At 37.3% G+C, this 18,703-nt stretch overlaps 1 protein-coding gene across 1 annotated transcript; it reads right to left on the bottom strand.

Annotated features, from left to right (window-relative positions):
- Nucleotides 1–3,426: 3,426 nt before the first annotated feature.
- LOC134326152 (E3 ubiquitin/ISG15 ligase TRIM25-like) lies at nucleotides 3,427–12,168 on the bottom strand. Its single transcript, XM_063008354.1, has 9 exons — nucleotides 12,152–12,168; nucleotides 10,691–11,285; nucleotides 10,475–10,570; nucleotides 9,819–10,052; nucleotides 8,909–9,068; nucleotides 8,525–8,584; nucleotides 7,603–7,662; nucleotides 6,639–6,698; nucleotides 3,427–4,789 (listed from the first exon to the last, which is right to left on the bottom strand). Exons 1-9 carry the CDS (start codon nucleotides 12,166–12,168, stop codon nucleotides 4,257–4,259), a joined length of 1,815 nt encoding a protein of 604 aa, XP_062864424.1. The 3' UTR covers nucleotides 3,427–4,256.
- Between the last annotated feature and the right edge of the window lie 6,535 nt (nucleotides 12,169–18,703).

The following is an 18,703-nucleotide window of genomic DNA, read 5'->3' as shown; positions in this document are numbered from 1 at the left end:
ACATTACAGTATACAGTCTGAGCAACTGAGGGTTAAAGGCCTTGCTCAAGGGCCCAACAGCAGCAACCTAGCAGTGGTGGGGCTTGAACCAGCAACCTTTGTATTACTAGTCCTGTGCCTTAACCACTAGGCTACGGCTTGCTAAGTCAATTTTAATGATTAAGATTATATACAATCAATTTGTGCGAATCTTCAAATGAACCTGCTAATATAATTTCTAACAGAACACTGTTTTAATGTAAGCAAAGAAAGTTTGTTTTCCTTTTTTATATATTTATTGTATATTACTGTCAGTGTTTTTAACAAACATGTCCATCCAGAAGCCAAGATTAGAAATGTGTCCTTTAAAAGACACTTTCTAGCTGTTAGCAAGCACCTACAGCTTACAGCCACACCTGAATCAGATGAAGACAGACCATGGGAACCATGTGATGATTGAAAGCAGGAAGTGCAGGCAATGATGGAGGAAAGGAGGAGGATGTAAGATGCTGTCTAGCAGGGCCGGCGCTAGGGGGGGGGGGGGGGGGCTGAGGGGGGCATTGCCCCCCCAAATTGTGTCTTTGCCCCCCCAAGCACAATGCAAGCAACGGCTATTTTTAAAATTATCTCTGAACCAATCACAAAAATGCATTTTGTTTTACAGTGTGAAGATATTTCCTTGCTTATTCCTGATTGGCTCTTTGAGTCATATAAAAATCGGCAGACTGCCCCAAACAGTTCAGTTCGGCAGTATATGTTCTGTTAGTGTGAGCGAGAGGCAGGTATACTGGTAAACACTTTTTTTTTACAGAATTAGTATTCTTTTGTTTTCTTTATATTTTAATTTCCCAATAATATAAATATTCTCACTCATTCCTATTTCCACGTTTGAATATTCTCAGTCTGTGTGTAGGTACATTTGTCAGCTTTGACTTACATTTGTATTAAAGCCTTTCAAGAAATAGAGTTGTTCTATTAGTAATGGCAATTTAATTAAGGGGGCGTATTAAAATGAAATACAATTAGATAATCTTTTTTCTCCATTTACATAATCAACATGTATTTTTTAATCATTGGGTTTTAAGTTTAAGTTCGAAAACATGCATTTTTATTTCTTTACCTCATACATCACTTTAAGCCAGTATCAATAGCTTGGCTGTCATCATTCATGCACAAATCAAGCCTTGAATATATTTCTGGCTTCAAAAACATGACTATCAACATGCCCCCTCATTAGGTTTTACTGCCCCCCCAAGCAAAGCAGTCCAGAACCGGGGCTGCTGTCTAGTATCAGTAACTGTAAAATCTTACCATGATTTGTTTTTGAGGAACTTGGCTTCCATATATTTCATTGTCTGCTGAATATTGAAGGCAAACACAGAGTATCACATCATGACCACAAGTTTTTTACTGATATGTTGACAGTTTTGAACAGGAAATACAGACTACACAACAGTCTTAGACTCCTAAGATTATATATGAAGTTATAACATTAGAATAAGTACAAATAATCATAAATACAGTAAAAAGTAGCTGTATGTGAGCTAGTGTGAAGAACGTTTGTTTCCACGTTCTCCTTGATTGCATGAATTTGTTAAATCACCAGCACACTTAATTTAAAATAATAAAGTGTTAATTAACCAAACTAGATACTGAATGATAACCAAAAATAATATTAAACTATACATTCACATACAGAAAAGCACGACTTACTGTATTAATGTTGGTTGTTATTATTTTAACCCTAGTTTTTTTCTGAGCAAATAAACTCTTACTTTTAAATAGTTTTATTTATATAGCTTTTGCACAGTACTGTATGTGTTTCACGTATTTCCTATTTAGTTGTTTGCTAGAAGACAGATTGAGAATAAAATATAATCACAATTATCTATCTATGTTTGCTTTTTCTAGATATTGAGCAGTTGCAGGCAGTCTGGGACGTCTTAGACCGAGTTGAGGAACACAAAGGACTCAAGAGTGGACTTCCAAAGGAATCCCAAAGGCTAGACCTGACCAACATGAGTTATACCCAAACAGTGGACCAGACTGGCAGCAATTCAACATGAGACAAAAAAGGACTTGAGGACGTGAGGAGTGCATCAACTCTGTTGCATTTTGAAAGCATGGCAAAGTTCCAGAGGGGAAGAAGAGGCTGGATAAATCCAAAGTGAATGGAATACTAAGTAAGTATCTTTTAGCTTTCTCATTTCATACTGAAGCAACCTTGTATACAGATGTATACAGTGTGGGTAGCAGTCATTACATTGTGGTCAGTATAACCAGTATAGCAGTGCTGTGGATAGATGTGTTGTAGACTCTTAGTACTCATTTATAAAGCCAATCACTGTACATACGTTCATTTTATATTCTACTCCAGCTTATACCATGATCTGTGGTAAACTGCATGGATGGGAACCAGTTGAGAAAGCCAAACTGAAGAAAGCCGTTATTAACAAATGTCGTATCAGGTCCAAGTCAAAGGCTTTATAAAGGAAGGGAAGAAAAGGACTCGAGGTGATGTTTTTGGATAAAGAAAGCCCTTTGCCTTTACTACCCACCCTGTTTTGTGTCCCTGATCCATCCAGCATTTGTTTATTTTGAGTTAAATTAAGGCAAAGTTCTACAGTTTGTCTCAAATTAATCCTGTTGTTGTAAAATCTTCTTAAATTCAAAACTTTTGACATCAGCTGTATTAGATTAACTTCTTATTAGACGTGTTGTACTTGTATTAGGTCATTTTATCTAGAGAAAGTTTTATTCCTTTGAACAAAATTGCCTTATCCAAGAAATAATGCTTGAATCAAGCACGACTATTTTTTATAGCAACCAGATACTTTCATTAGATAAAATTACTTAAAACTAGTTAAAACAATCATAAAATGATGACATATGGACTAGATTTAAGATGATTTCACTTGTGAAGATGTGATGTGTGTTATGAACATAAGATTAAATTGATTTTAGCTAAACATTTTAGACTGTTTTCTGAGGTGTTTATATGGTGTCAATAACTCAGTTGCTTTAGATTCTATCTGATTTATTATTGCACGTTGTTTTGCTGGGGATATTGTGTTACTACTACTGTCAGCTGTATAACCCATTTATCTGTTGTATAATGATTGCAGTCCCACACTACATACTGTATTCTTAAATATTTGTTACTGTTCAGTTGTATTCAGTTGTACATTGAAGTTTCAGCACCTGAAATTGTACTTCAGCTGTTATTTCTGTAATATGTTATTTTTTATTATGCAAAATTATTTCTGTTCAAGAATAAATGGTAAAACTGATTGGTCAGTTGTTTGTGTTGATTGAATTGAATGTGTTTAATTAGGGTTACAAATCTTTAGTTCTTAACTTCTGAATGATTTTGCTAACTTTAAAAAAATACTGTGATGTCTTCCTCTTGTGGAACTTTTGGAGAATTGTTAAAAAAATAATATGATATAGATAGATAGAACTTTATTAATCCAAATGAAAATTGTTTCGTTACAGCAGCAAAACACAGAACTCTACACAATACTGCACCGCTATATATAAATATGGAGTAAAAAATCTGAGGCTGATGGCGGTGGGTAAAAAAGATCATTAAAGGTTTTATGGATTTTACTGTTTTTACTTCAAAAGAAAGGAACCAGATCCTGAACCAACCCCTATTTCTGAACCCAGCTATAAGATTAAACTGCTGTAGGCTGAATGAGCAGAGATAAACTGATGAAGGCTGAATGAACGTACCACAATACAAATAACTATTTCTGTGAAAGAATCAAATCCCCTCTGAAACCATCCACATGTATCTAAGTTCTGCTGTATTATTCCTCACCATGTGCTGGTTTCCCTTTTAATCTTGTGTTTTACAGCTCAGGAGAAATCAGGTGAGAATCAGCTTTTCCAGGAGAGTCTAAAACACATCATGTGGCTTAATGTACAAAAACAGCCTAGAAACACCAAACGTCTCTCAGTTATTACTGCTCATAAGCGCTCGCTACTGCTGAAATGACCAACCTGTGGTTCAAAAGAAAAATGATAATTTTTATAATAAGATTTTTCTTATAATAGACTCACAGATTCTAAAATCTAAAATCTAAAATCTAAAATTCTAAAATCAGTCGCCCTCGGCTTGCTCAACAGGGGTTTTTGTATCTGTTGGTCCTGGATTTTGTAAAGTTGAGACAATGTCTATTGTAAAAAGCGCTATATAAATAAAGTTGACTTGACTTGACTTGACTAAAATCACCTAAACAGTTCAATGTTACACTTTCATGTAAATTTTACATTTAATATGTTAAATCTGACAGTTTCACTTTTGACCCTGAATAAAGATGAAACCCCGGGTAGAGCAGCTGAGTGAAGGTGGTCTGAACTCTGTGGAGGAGCTTCATTGTATCAGAGACGCTGTAGAAGGACAGAGTTCCTGCTTTATAATCCACATACACTCCTATTCTAGAGGAACTCGGCATTATGGAAATTTTAGTTTTTTTTTTTTTGTGCAAGAATAAAAATCTGGATGGAGAACAAAACAAACTCCAGGACTGATCATTACATCCAAACTCACCCTCACCACCACGTCCCTTCCTGCTGATGCTTTTATATGACACTGCTATATAAACACAATAATCCCCACTCCACTCAACCTCCCAGTAACAGCGTCCACTCACACTCTCTCTACACAGAACCTGCCAGTAACTATCAAATCTTTCTGGATGATCAGTATACGACTGTGTTCCACTGCAGGTCACCACTTTGTTCTCCTCAGACAGATGGAGGTTTTTATTTACTGTGTTTGAATCCAGTGTGAACCGACAAACATCTGGAGAGGAAACACAAAATAAACCAATTAACATAGAAGAGAGAGAGAGAGAGAGAGAGAGAGAGAGAGAGTGTAATTATACGTATGCCTAAGCATGTGCACTCAAATACTACTCAAACACACAAATATTACTCAAACACACATGAATGCTACACAAACATGTAAACACTAAACAAACAATACACATACATTACACACACATTGCACAAATACACACAGACACTACACATACACACAAATACTACACAAACACACATGAACACTACACAAACACACACAAATACTACACAAACACTACACAAACACTACACATACATAATAAAAAACACCCCACAAACACGGCACATTCACAAACAGTACACAGGCACACAATCCAAACACACAAACCCTACACATACACACAGACGCTACACAAACACACACAGACATTACACAAATGCAACACAAACACATACACACAGACACTACACAAACCCATACAAACGCTACACATACACACAGAAATTACACAATCACACAAACACACATGAACACTACACAAACACACACAAATACTACACAAACACTACACAAACACCACACACACATAATAAAAAACACCCCACAAACACGACACATTCACAAACAGTACACAGACACACACCAGCAACACACAATCCAACAACAAACACACAGTCATGCTACTAAAGCTCTTTGAATTGTGTGTGTGTGAGTATATGTGTCTTTTAATGGCCAGCTGCAGCCTAGTGGTTAAGTAACTGGACCAGTGAGGGTGATCAGAGGGTTGCTGGTTCAAGTCCCACTACTGCCAGGTTGCTGCTGTTGGGCCCTTGAGCAAGGCCCTTAACCCTCAATTGCTCAGACTGTATACTGTAACTGTAATGTAAGTCACTTTGGATAAAGGCGTCTGCTAAATGCTGAAAATGTAAATGTTTTAATGTGTAAGTGTGAATGTGTGTACAGACAGCAGTTTAAATGATTGTTTTACTTGTTTTAACCTCTGAAGTTCTTGGTGATTAACTATTGAAGACAAGTGCATGGAACAGTGGTCTTTAGCAAGTAGTCCCTAATCCGAGGCATGATCACTGTCAGAAACACTTCACCACTGTCCAAACAAATTCCAAAATAGATTAAAAAAATTAATTGCAATATATCAGTCTGGAATAAGTTACAAAGCCAATCTTAAGGTTTTAGTACTTCAGTGAATCACAGTAAGTGATCTCCAGCTGAAACTTGGAACAGTTAAGATTGCTTCAAGAGCTCATCAATGTCTTATCAAAAACAACATACAAGAACCCAAACAAACATTTAGGAAACCACAGGACCCACTGACCTCAATATAGATCTGATTTAATGATTCCAGTATTAGAAGGAGACTGAGCACAAATAAAATCCATGGGAGAGTCACGGGGTAAAATCACTAAGAGGAACATAAAGCCTCGCCTCTCATTTACCAATATAAGAACCTTAATGACCCTCAAGCTTTTTGGGGATGATGTTCTGTGAACTGATGAGTCAGAATTCTTATACTTGCGATGACACTTAAACAGCATTTTACAAAAAAAGCATCTTAGTAACAGTCAGTCATGGTGGTGGTTGTGTGATGGTGTTTCAGGACTAAAGAAGAACGTCTGGTCATCAGCTCATGATTTAAAGATTAAACACTTGTGTAATACAAAAACACAACAATTCCAAATAACAAGATCAGATCTTTGTTAAAGTAACCAAACTGAGCTGCTGTAGCATCTGAACTAGTAACATGTGACAAATCTATAAAAATACAGATAACTGGGGGTGCAAATACTTTTTCACTGCACTGTGTATGTTTGTGTGTTTGTGAGAAACTTACATTGTAGAAAATCTTCTCTGATTTCAGGTTCAGGAGGTGAAGTAATCCGGACTTTCTTCACTGCAGAAAGAGTAACAGTACAATCACTAATCACAGTAAATACATTAATACACGTAGGTTTTATTATTACTCTGTTTAGCCCACTAGGAAAGAGACGGGTGCCACTCCTTGGCCTTTTTGAGTGTGTTAGTTTAGGCCTGGTTAGGCAGTTTAGCTATTTTGCTTATTTCTTTTATTTGGCACCGTCTACAGTTCACTTTGTGAGTGGGAGTTTTGTTGGATTTGAAGTTGTAATTTCTACATATGTTGTGTAAATAAAACACTTTGTTTATAAAAAACCTGTAATATTTTAAGAGCTGCTGAGTAAAGTTGATTTAGCTGAGTATAAATCTGTTTTTCTGCCTCCTCATTTTCACACTTCACTAAGTTATGTAGCACACTAGCAACTTACTAATGTACCAGCAATTACACTATTCTTCTATTAAGGCTAACTATATACACATAACAGTGTGAGTGACACTAGACAAACACACACACACAAATACTACTCAAACACACAAATGCTACACAAACACAGATAAACACCACAAACACACACACATATTATACAAAGACTGCGCAAATACACACAGAAACAACACATACACACAAATACTACTCAAACACACACAAACGCTACACAAACACAAACTGAACAGGCATACACACACAAATGCTACACAAACACTAACAGTACATAAACACACAAACATTACACAAACTACACATACACACAAACACTACACATACAATTACTACTCAAGCACACAAACATTACACAAACTACACATACACACGAACGCTACACAAACACATGAACACTACAGAAACATACAGAAACAGTACACAAACACACGTAAACACTGCACAAACACTACACTTTTTCACTGCACTGTGTATGTTTGTGTGCTTGTGAGAAACTTACAGTGTAGAAAATCTTCTCTGATTTCAGGTTCAGGAGGTGAAGTAATCCGGACTTTCTTCACTGCAGAAAGAGTAACAGTACAATCACTAATCACAGTAAATACATTAATACACGTAGGTTTTATTATTACTCTGTTTAGCCCATTAGGAAAGAGACGGGTGCCACTCCTTGGCCTTTTTGTGTGTGTTAGTTTAGGCCTGGTTAGGCAGTTTAGCTATTTTGCTTATTTCTTTTATTTGGCACCGTCTACAGTTCACTTTGTGAGTGGGAGTTTTGTTGGATTTGAAGTTGTAATTTCTACATATGTTGTGTAATTAAAACACTTTGTTTATAAAAAACCTGTAATATTTTAAGAGCTGCTGAGTAAAGTTGATTTAGCCGAGTATAAGTGTGGTTTTCTGCCTCCTCATTTTCACACTTCACTTAGTTATGTAGCACACTAGCAACTTACTAATGTACCAGCAATTATGCTATTCTTCTATTAAGGCTAACTATATACACATAACAGTGTGTGTGACACTAGACAAACACACACACAAATACTACTCAAACACACAAATGCTACACAAACACAGATAAACACCACAAACACACACATATATTATACAAAGACTGCACAAATACACACAGAAACAACACATACACACAAATACTACTCAAACACACACAAACGCTACACAAACACTAACAGTACATAAACACACAAACATTACACAAACTACACATACACACAAACACTACACATACAAATACTACTCAAGCACACAAACATTACACAAACTACACATACACACGAACACTACACAAACACATGAACACTATAAAAACATACAGAAACAGTACACAAACACACGTAAACACTACACAAACACTACACTTTTTCACTGCACAGTGTATGTTTGTGTGCTTGTGAGAAACTTACAGTGTAGAAAATCTTCTCTGATTTCAGGTTCAGGAGGTGAAGTAATTCGAACTTTTATTACTGCAAAAAAAAATAACAGTACAATCACTAATTACAGTAAATACATATTTATACCAGAAACTGTTGCAGGTACAGCCAGTAAGAAGTTTGCCATGTTCTCCCAGTGTTTGTCTAAAGTGACCTTAAGTCTGAGTAACTGACCAAGTGTGAGTGTATTTCATTCAACCCTGGACTCATTGTGACCATGACCAGTACTGGGTTAATGAGTAAATGAATGATGTTGTTAGATGTAAAATGTTCATGTTGGTGGATTTGATTGTTTTGTTCGATGTTTGAGTACCGAAGCATTTTGGAGACAATGAAACACTAAGGGCTTGAACTCACCTTCATCTGGTATCTTCTCACACTGATCTTTCCAGAATTCTTCTACTTTCTCTCTCAGCTGAGATGCAGACTTTGTAACATCATCAAATGAGAGGTAAGGACCGATTGTGATGGCGGCTGATTCTGCAGATCCAGCAGGAGCCAAGAGAGACTGAAAATTCTACATCCAGGCAGATGTTATTCACAGAGGAACAACAACATGATGATGAATCATAAATGATGGACAACAGACATGAAGCACAGAGTGATGTTTCTCCAAATAACATTAACAGCATTTCATGATCTCTCTGAAAAGCTACAAGGTTACTAGTTACAAGGTACCACTGTAATTTATTACTTGGACTGGTGCAGCAATAATATTGGGTGTGTTCGAAAAGCTAGGGAGCTTTTTACATAGCCAGCATTTTATGTCATTACAATTTCAATGTTATTTCGACTCAAGAACAAGTGAGCATCGGAAGCGTCCTTAGTGATCAAGGCAATCCCAGCATTCATTGCAGCAGCTCTGCTCTCACAGAAAAAAAAACGGTGCGGAGAAACAAACTGAGTTATTTTCAAACAGAAATAAATTATTATGGATTTTTAACTGGTATAAACTTGTATGAGTGTTTTTATTTGCAAGTTTGGGCTTGTCAGCAAATGTAACCATTTTCGGTACACAAAGGGAGAGGTTAGTTGACATGCTAGCGTGCTGTGCCACCACATTCCATTGGTTTGAATGGCAAGATACTAGATGCTAAATGCAAAACCCCATGGAATTGCTGTCTGAGTAGAGCGTTATAACCTGCCTTATAAGTCATTGACTTATTAGAATCCTCTCTGGTGAGGCAGCTGCCTGTGTAGGCAATAAGACAGCAAGGCAGCTCCCAAGGTTTTCGAACACACCCATCATTATTTTTAGTTCTGTTACCTGGAGGAAATGGACAGGATCTTCTGTGTGTGAAAGCTGCTCCAGTTCAGCATCTTTCCTCTTCAGCTCCACAATCTGCTGCTCCACCTGTTTTAGGTTATTTTCAGCTTGACTTACTTCTGCTGTCTCTCGATCTCTGATCAGATCTTTTAGCTCAGAGCATCTTCTGTTAATTGAGTTGATTAGTTCAGTACAGATCAACTCAATGTTCTCCACTGCTGTCTGTGCAGAACACTGTTAAAAGATTCAGAAAGAGCAAATGATTCTCACTCAGATATTTGTCCACACTTTACATTCATATGTAGCTACTGGCCAGACTAAGACTTTCATCACTCATAGCTTGGTGATGGTGCTAAATGGCTTGATTTTTCATACCCTTAAAATTCAATGTAGTGATCTTCTCAAGTCTTTACCTTCTTATACAGTAATTTATGTTTAAGTATCTAGATACAGAGAAACAATCAATAATCTTTTTAAGTGGCCCAGTCAAAGTCCTAATCTGATCTTATCACCCTTATAATTATTAGCACAACCTCAGAATTGCTGTACAGCATTAATCACCAACCAACCAAGCAGAATATTTCGTTTTTAATAGAGATTGGTTTAATGGAGGAGAGTCGGACTGATCCTGAGAGCTTTTTGTTTATAAAACTTACCTTGTGAGACTCCACAACATTTATCAGCTCACAAAGTTCCTTCTCTCTGTTCTGGATTTTCTCTTGGATTTTTTTCTGGATCTCCAGCAGCTGCTTCTACGCAGAATAACAATTCAGAATTTACTTGTATTGTGTACGAGCACCACATAAACAATGTCAGTGTGGATGCTAATGAGTTGTTACTTGTTAAAGAGAGCTGTATAATATTTTTTTTACCTGTTTCTCAGTTCTTTCTGCTGCAGCTGATATTGTATCATGTGTTTTATGATTGTCTAGCATACACAATATGCAGATACACTGCTGATCAGTACGACAGTAAACCTCCAGCAGTTTATTATGCTGAGAGCAGATCTGATCCTGAAGTCGCCTGAAGGCTTCAACCAGCTTGTGATTCTTATAAACAGGAATTTGATAATGAGGCTGAAGGTGAGTTTCACAGAAAGAGGCCAAACACACCAGACAGGATTTAACTGCTTTGGATTTTCTCTCTGTACAGAAATCACACTCCACATCTTCAGGTCCAGCAGAACAGTGACCAGGATGTGGAGCTTGAAGTTCTGTTTTCTTCAGTTTCTCCACAACTCCAGCCAGCATGGCGTTTCTACTCACTTCAGGTCTTGAAGTAAATGTTTTTCTACACTGTGGACAGCTGTATGTTCCCTTATTATCCTCCTGATCCCAGCAGTTATTAATACACACCATACAGAAACTGTGTCCACATGATGTAGTTACTGGATCCTTCAGTGTTTTCAGACAGACAGAACAGCTGAACTCGTCCTGAGCTACTGAAATTTTGGACCCAGTTATTTTTCTACATGTAAACAGAAACACCAGTAAACACAGCAAGTTATTTACAGCAGCTCAGACCTCCTGCTTTAGTTCATGAGTGTTATGTTCAAAACAAGTGTTTAAATCAAATCAACAATCTGAACTACATAAAGTAACAATACACAGTAATGTACAGAAGTGTGGAAATGTATAAACTCACCTGCGTTCATCAACTTCAATTATCAACAAAACTACAAACACAGACACGGAACAGATCCGCACTCGAACAGAACAGGATCAGATTACTTTCACTTTCATTTCTGCTGAACTAACGACAGAGAGAGAGAGAGAGAGAGAGAGTTGGTTGAATACGGACTCCGAGTTTGTAGAATTGTCTGGAACAAATGAGTTGAAGCTTCTTCTTTATTGTAGGACAGTGTAGAACATCTGTATGAAACATATTACAGCAGTCTCGTACACATGTTATATACGGAGAACATACCCACGTGTTGTCACTTCACACTAACAGGAAACGCGCATGCGTACTTCTACTCATGTACGTTACATAACAGTCACATGACGGGTACCGTCCCAATATAACTTGAGAGCACACCTTAAGTGCACTAATGCTAAACTAGCACTTACGTTAAAACCCCCAACTTGCTCTCATGTTACATGCATCACATATGTCAACATTACATTCCAAAAATAAACTCTTTAAACTTTTGTAACTTCACCATTGTTGCAGGTTTTGTCATTACATCAGCAATCATGATTTCTGTTGAAAAAAAATGAGTGTTTTACTGTAGTAAGAATGAAAGTACCCTGATAGCACATATACGTCTCAGAGACGTCTGGAAAAGGTCGGAACATCTTAAATGCATCGCGTTCCATTTAACTTGATCTTACATTGGTCTCATCATCATCACCACGTTCTACATATTGAACACATACGCATATACGTCTTTTTGACATCTGCATTAAGCAGCGATTTTCACCCGAGCTGCAATTTCCCAGTTCGGATTCTGACCTTGTCGAACTTTCACACCATATGCTCACAACATGAAAAAGTAGTTAGTATTGTTATTATATGGAAGGTAGAATTATTACTGTTTTTTTTAACCTCTTTCTTAACTCGCACTTAGGACATAATTACACTGGGCGAGGTTGCAGGGCTCACCAGTTCATACAGACAGGCAGACGTGACCTACCTTTGGAGAAGGATGAAATAAAAGTGGGGAGGAAAAAAAACCAAACAAAAAAAAACCCCACACCATTCATTACGTTGTTGATTGAGAAACACACATGCAGCAGTTTCTGCAGTGGCCAAGCTGAATTGTACATATGACCATATGCATTTATTCTCCATTAGTGCAACTAGGAAACCTCATACTTGTCTAAACAGAGCTAAATAAAGAGTCAAGTACATGCAAGAAAAATAAAGGTTTCTTTAAAGTTAATGGAAAGTATAACATTCGTGGATCTTACCTCTGCTAAGAAAAGTTTACAGACATTTGAATATTTAATCTACTTAATATAGTAAAAATAATTATACACACACACGTGTACATTAGACTTTGACTAATTGCAGCATGCATGAAATCGCACCCTATACCAAGCCCTGAAAATTAGGTCATAAATTGTCCAGTAGCTGGACAAGATCTTTGTTTACTTTTCATACTTCCTGAGTTACATTACATAATCAAAACAAAACATGGATAACTCAGCAAAGACTACTGTATCTGGCATTTGATGACCTGATGGACCCAAGTTCAACATCACAAAACGAAAACGAAGCAAGACACATTGAAGGTAAGCACACTTATTTTATTGCAAATAGTAACAGAAGTAGCATAGATCAATGCCTTCAGAAATGTTACACTCTTCTTTGCTCATGTGTTCCATGTGTTTTGCGACATTCACAAATTTAAAGTTCAGCAAGAGTCAAAGTAATTAAACCCTTTACGAAGCTGTAAATGTGGTCTGCATTACAGGAGCGAGGAGGGTAGCAGTTTTTATACTACCATGCAGAAATGGTCAAGAATCCATGCAGTACAGGTGCAGCAGATGGAAATTGGGTTAAAACTCCACTCATCAGAAACTTTCAAGACAACTCAAACCCCTTGCATGGCTGCTACAGGCAACACATATGATGTCTGCATTCACCTAGAAACAAAAATAGCAAGATTTACAATACAAAAAAGGTGCACTGTAGAAATTCTACAAGTAGTAGAAGGAAGTGTCCTTATAACTGTGTGCATTGGTGTGTGTGCACTGCTGCAACAAAACACTTAATCTGGAAAATACACTATGTATTACTTATATTTAACTTTCAACATTCAACTAAATGTCTTAAGATTCGAATGAGGTTTAAGTTTTTAAAAAATGTAACAGACACAAAAAAGCCTGTGCTTCCCTCCAGCTAAAAGAAAGCAGTGTAAACTCACTTCCACTGCATAAGCTTAATAAAGCACCTGAACTAAGGATGCTGTGTGAGAGCTCTGCTGCAGCTGGCCAACATAATGCTCCATTTGGGTCACGGTCATCAGTTGGGCCCAAATAGTATAGCTAACGTTTTGTTTTTTTACTCTATCAGCTGGCTAACAGAGCTTCTATCTGTATCACACACATACCAACAGGTTCTGTAATATTCAGAAGTGTTTAAGCACTGTGATATACTGCATTTTGAGTTTCCTTTTAATTAACCATCAGTTGTTTGTTAAATTTTTACCATTTGTCTCTCCGGAATGCCTGAATCCTAAATTATAGCTGTAGTATCTCATTGTTTGAGCACTGTGATATGCTACAGTAATTTGCACAGAGCTGAAAGAAGTTTACACTGCTGCTTTCACTTAACCACAAGGGTTTTTGTGAAAGTTTATTACTCAGCATGCCAGTGATGGAACTAACAAAGCAGCCAGAACTCAGTCATTTGTAAGTAGTACTGCAATTTTGAGTTATGCAATGAAGTTCAGCTCTGCATTTTTTGTAAATGAGCAGTGAAATTGGGCATTGATGACCTTCCTTCACTGACTGGTGCAGCATGTCCACTAGAACATGTTTTGCTCACCTTACTATCAAACATTTGTTCCGTTGAAACAGCAGGGTCTGAGATTACCCAGCTGTATGGAGTTCTGTTAGTATACCATCATCTTAGTAAAAGTGAGAAGTCTAATTAAATGATAACCATGGCAACAAAGTTTTAATCTTATGATGTGACGGCTTGAGATTTGATGAGCACTTTTGAAACAGGAAATGTAACAGGCAACGTTTATTCCAAACTTTTTGTTTAATGTTAACATTCATCTGCCATTTCAGAATGATCTACAGCTGTTAACATCTGCCGAGTGAGAGTGTGTTGGAGGCTCAGGAGGAAGCATTGCAGAGTTACGATTATTGGTTAAACTGACCAATGGAAATTTAATTCACATTTAGCAAATGCTTTTGTGCTTGTTATTAATTGATAATTTAAGACTGAAAGCAAACCTAAGCTGGTCATTGTATGTGGGCCATAAAATTGAGCTCATATCACAGTTCAAAAACAGAAATCTATTCACCAGTAGAAACTATAACAGCATTAAGGAAAAAACTATAAATAAGATGATTCATTATAGGCAGTCAAGTTAACAACCATACAAATGACCAAGAGAACTTACCAAAGGTGACCAGGATTGGGATTTGGAGTTTCAGCATCCATTTCCAAGTGCTGTCAAACAAATGAAATTGAGTCACTAATAAAGAAAGAAGAAAAAAGGGGAGTAATTGTAATTATTGTAATCAGTTTGTTCAATTGCAAGTGAAATGGTCATGAAAGGATGCACATGGTCAGCAACAATACTCAAACAGTCTGTGACATTCTATAGACACAAGGCAGGCTGGGTTTATGGATTCAAGCTGTGTCAAATATGTGATCGGCCATTTTCACAATGTAAGGATTGCAGCAGCTCTGCATGAGGACCCATTGTTCAACTGCCAGATGAAGATACAGACCTTGTGCACGGCTACAGAAACCAGTGTTAATTTTGCTGCTGTGCTGATAGAAAATGTGATCAGTTGGAAAGTTTCTACCAACTCAGACAAAAGAGAGCTACCTGTAAAACGTGCAAACTAGCATTCTTCCTGGGGGAGGCAAAAGAAAGGTTTTTAAACACCACTAACCTGACACGACACTCAAGAGTACATCACCCAAGGCACGTAAGTATTACAGTGATCAGAACACAGCACAGCTAGTAAAACCCCAAAAAAAAAATAATAATCCAGCGAACTGTGGAGACCACATTTGACCAATACCAAAAGTACAGCAACCGGAAGGCTAAAGAAATCACATCCAAAGTGATGGAATTTTTAGTGCTTAATATTTCACCAGGAGCCACACAATGCCATTTCTATTCTTCAAGTGTTGCCTTTCCCAAGCTGTATCAAGCAGTTTAATCACACAGATTAACTTATGTTACCTCCCTGAGTTTTACAAGTGATACATGGAGTTCTGAGGTCAGTCCCACATCCAGAAGCTCAGTGGATTCATCCCCACTTTGAGCTACAGAGTGCAGCTGTGTGCACAAGAATTCACAGGTAGACAAAGTTTCAAATGTGAACGACTGGGCAGATACCGATTGAGGGCAGGGCTTTTAAAAAAGCAAAGAATGTTTCATCTTGAGACATTATGGATGCAACATTTCCAATCAACCACATCTAAAACGCTGTTGAACTCCGAACACTAGTTCAATGCGTGTGCAGAACTGTACTGTGGAGGTATTTTACAAATATTTGCATGAGTCACATATGGCTTACTTAAAGGCCATAGTGGCTATATACACAGGAGTTACCTACATGCACCCTGTGTGCCTAGGAGTCATGAACCAACTTCTTTCTCTTCAGCGGAAGTGAGGTCCTTTCACTAGAAGGGTGTCTGTATTTACTGCCAAAGATCTCACAACCAATGTCTGGAAGAGACCAGTCATGTGATTCTAAACAACCTGCAAACAGGACAAAGAGAAATTGCACATAATTGTTCAGGCATTAGAAAACATTTGATAATTAATAAAGGGAGCTGTTGACGCCACATTAAATGAACGCATGAACATGAAGCTATGAAATGAAGACAAGAAGCTACCCTGTTACTAAGAAAAATTTATACATTTGATGGAAAATGGAAAAAAACGCCAAGAACCATCCTAAATTTATGGGTACATTTGATGCTCAATGTTGGCATTCATATTTTGTTCTGAATATTTTCACAAAAAGATTTACAGCTTCAGGAAAACTGTGGGTCTGTCAGACAGCAATCCAGCTTAAACCCAGTTACTAATATTGGCGTGACACCGACTACAGAAGGACAACCTGCCTTTGATCGAAATACATGTTCTTATACTAACACATCTAATCTCATATGCTCTTAATACTTGTATGCATAAGCACGTGTAGTTTGGTTAACACGATAAGCATGCATATGCCTTAGGCAAGAACACCTAATTTCATCATTTTAAATCATGTTGCCATTTAATTTCAATTAGAAAAACTGATAAGGAATCAGGTATGTTTCTGCTTAGCTGATGTTTAAACCTGCAGCCACACTAGCCATTTATGGATAAGACTGGAGAACCATCTTACGATATATAAGCGTTAAAGAATTCCACTAGCATTCAATGAGGGAGAGAACAACTTTGTCTTAGAAACGACCAAATACGTTGAGCTTAAAGTGAAATATTTACAGACATTAGCTATAGGTGGCATGAAATGGAGTCCAGTGATTACCAATCCTGGCATTTAAAATCCATATCCCTGTATATTTTGAAGTTCTCACTTTTTATACCAACACTGAACTAACAAATCATCTCATTAGGAGTTATAGCTCAAGCACGAAACACTAATTGTGCGCGTGGATGAGTTAGAATGTTCGTGGCGAATTTAAAAGGTTAGCGCGAGCGAACCAGTTAACGGACACTCAACGGTTTTGTAAGCTATCGCCTGAGACGCTGCTCTTCTACCCGTCAAAGCCATCGATTTATTGTAGCATATAGTTGCTTTTTGTATATAGTAATTCCACTGACTTTTCTTCAATACATCTTCCCTGAGTATAAGTTACACTCCTGTTTGCATACAAAGTATTTACCCCCATTTTCAAAGTAAGTAGCACTAGCTAGCTAACTTGGCTAGCATTACGACTTTAGCTTGAAGCTAAAAAAAATTACTAACTATAGCGTTAGCCGGAAATAGTTTTGGTATTTGTTAGTTAGAAGTGTCAATTCTGAATACAATTCTGTTAACTTAACACTACTAGCGAAGGTTACATCAGTGGCGTAATTACGGGCTAAATGACTTTTGCTAGCTAGCACTAGTATCCTCACTAATTGGTCTTCTAGCGAGCTAGCTAACCTAGTCTCATTTTAGCTTTAGCTAACGCTAAGAAACATGCCTTTAGAAAAACACGAAATGTTAGTATTACTTCTCCGCAGACTTTTAAGCAGTGAAAATGTCAACATACTACGTGAAATCCCTCCGTTTCTCATCAGCCGCAGCTAAACCACTCACCGTTAGTTCTTTTGGGGTTTTTTTGTTTGTGTTTTTGAAGTCACGCCTCTCCACGTAAAGCATGTGATACATGCTTCAGCCAGATAAATAAATAGTAGGCAGGTACCCTACATCCGCAAAGGGCCGGTGTGGCTGCAGGTTTTCATAAAGCAGCCTGGGCACATCTGATTCTACTTGTGTAATCAGTTGGCCTCAGTCTTTAAACAGTTAACCTGATGTGTTCTGGCTTGTCTGGAAAGAAATCCAGCAGTTAACTGGCCAGTTGTGGATAAGTCTGGACAACGCTGAATAAAAATACACAGGTTCTTTCAAACATCAAGAAACTATATATTAAAGAAGCATGGTACATTTAGTCATTCAATGGATAGTTAACATGATCTCCCATTTATTATTAAATACATGTGTAAAAATGATCAAACCTACATTTAAATATAGTTACCTTCACTAAATTTGAGCAGTCAAAAAAGTGCACAAAATCAGGAACTTTGCAAACATTTCAACACACCACAGGGTCAGTGTTCCCAGATAGTGATTAAGATCAATCCAGGATTACTTTTTTTCTTATGGAAAACTGTCAAAGGGTTCTCTGAGTGATGCCACAGAAGATCCACGTTTGTTACCATGAAATACAAAGTTTGCACAAGGGACATGGGAGTGTGAAGAACCTTTAAATAAAAAAAAATAAAAAAATAAAAAAAAACACAACCTTTTCCAAATTAAGATTCTTTAAGACTTCTTCACACTCACACATCCCTTCTACAAACATAGTATTTTATGGAACCAAAAGTAGTTCTTCTGTGGCATGACTCAGAGAACCCTTTGACAAAACAATGATTTTTTCAAGGGTTCGTTAGTTAAGGAAGTAGTTCTACTTAGAACTATGATTTCTATATGGAACCATTTCATGCTTAAAAGGTTCTTTGCATAGTG

This window comes from Trichomycterus rosablanca, chromosome 14 (assembly GCF_030014385.1).
Source record: "Trichomycterus rosablanca isolate fTriRos1 chromosome 14, fTriRos1.hap1, whole genome shotgun sequence".
NCBI classification, from domain to species: Eukaryota; Metazoa; Chordata; class Actinopteri; order Siluriformes; family Trichomycteridae; genus Trichomycterus; species Trichomycterus rosablanca.
This window is presented reverse-complemented; position numbering and strand designations above follow the sequence as displayed.

What these genes read in the sequence shown, in the direction of transcription:
- LOC134326152 (XM_063008354.1), bottom strand. An exon ending in ATGTTGTGGAGTCTCACAAG is followed by an intron (nt 10,053 to 10,474) that starts GTAAGTTTTATA and finishes ATCTTTTAACAG; the next exon opens with TGTTCTGCACAGACAGCAGT. An exon ending in CAGAGAAGATTTTCTACACT is followed by an intron (nt 7,663 to 8,524) that starts GTAAGTTTCTCA and finishes CTCTTTCTGCAG; the next exon opens with TGAAGAAAGTCCGGATTACT.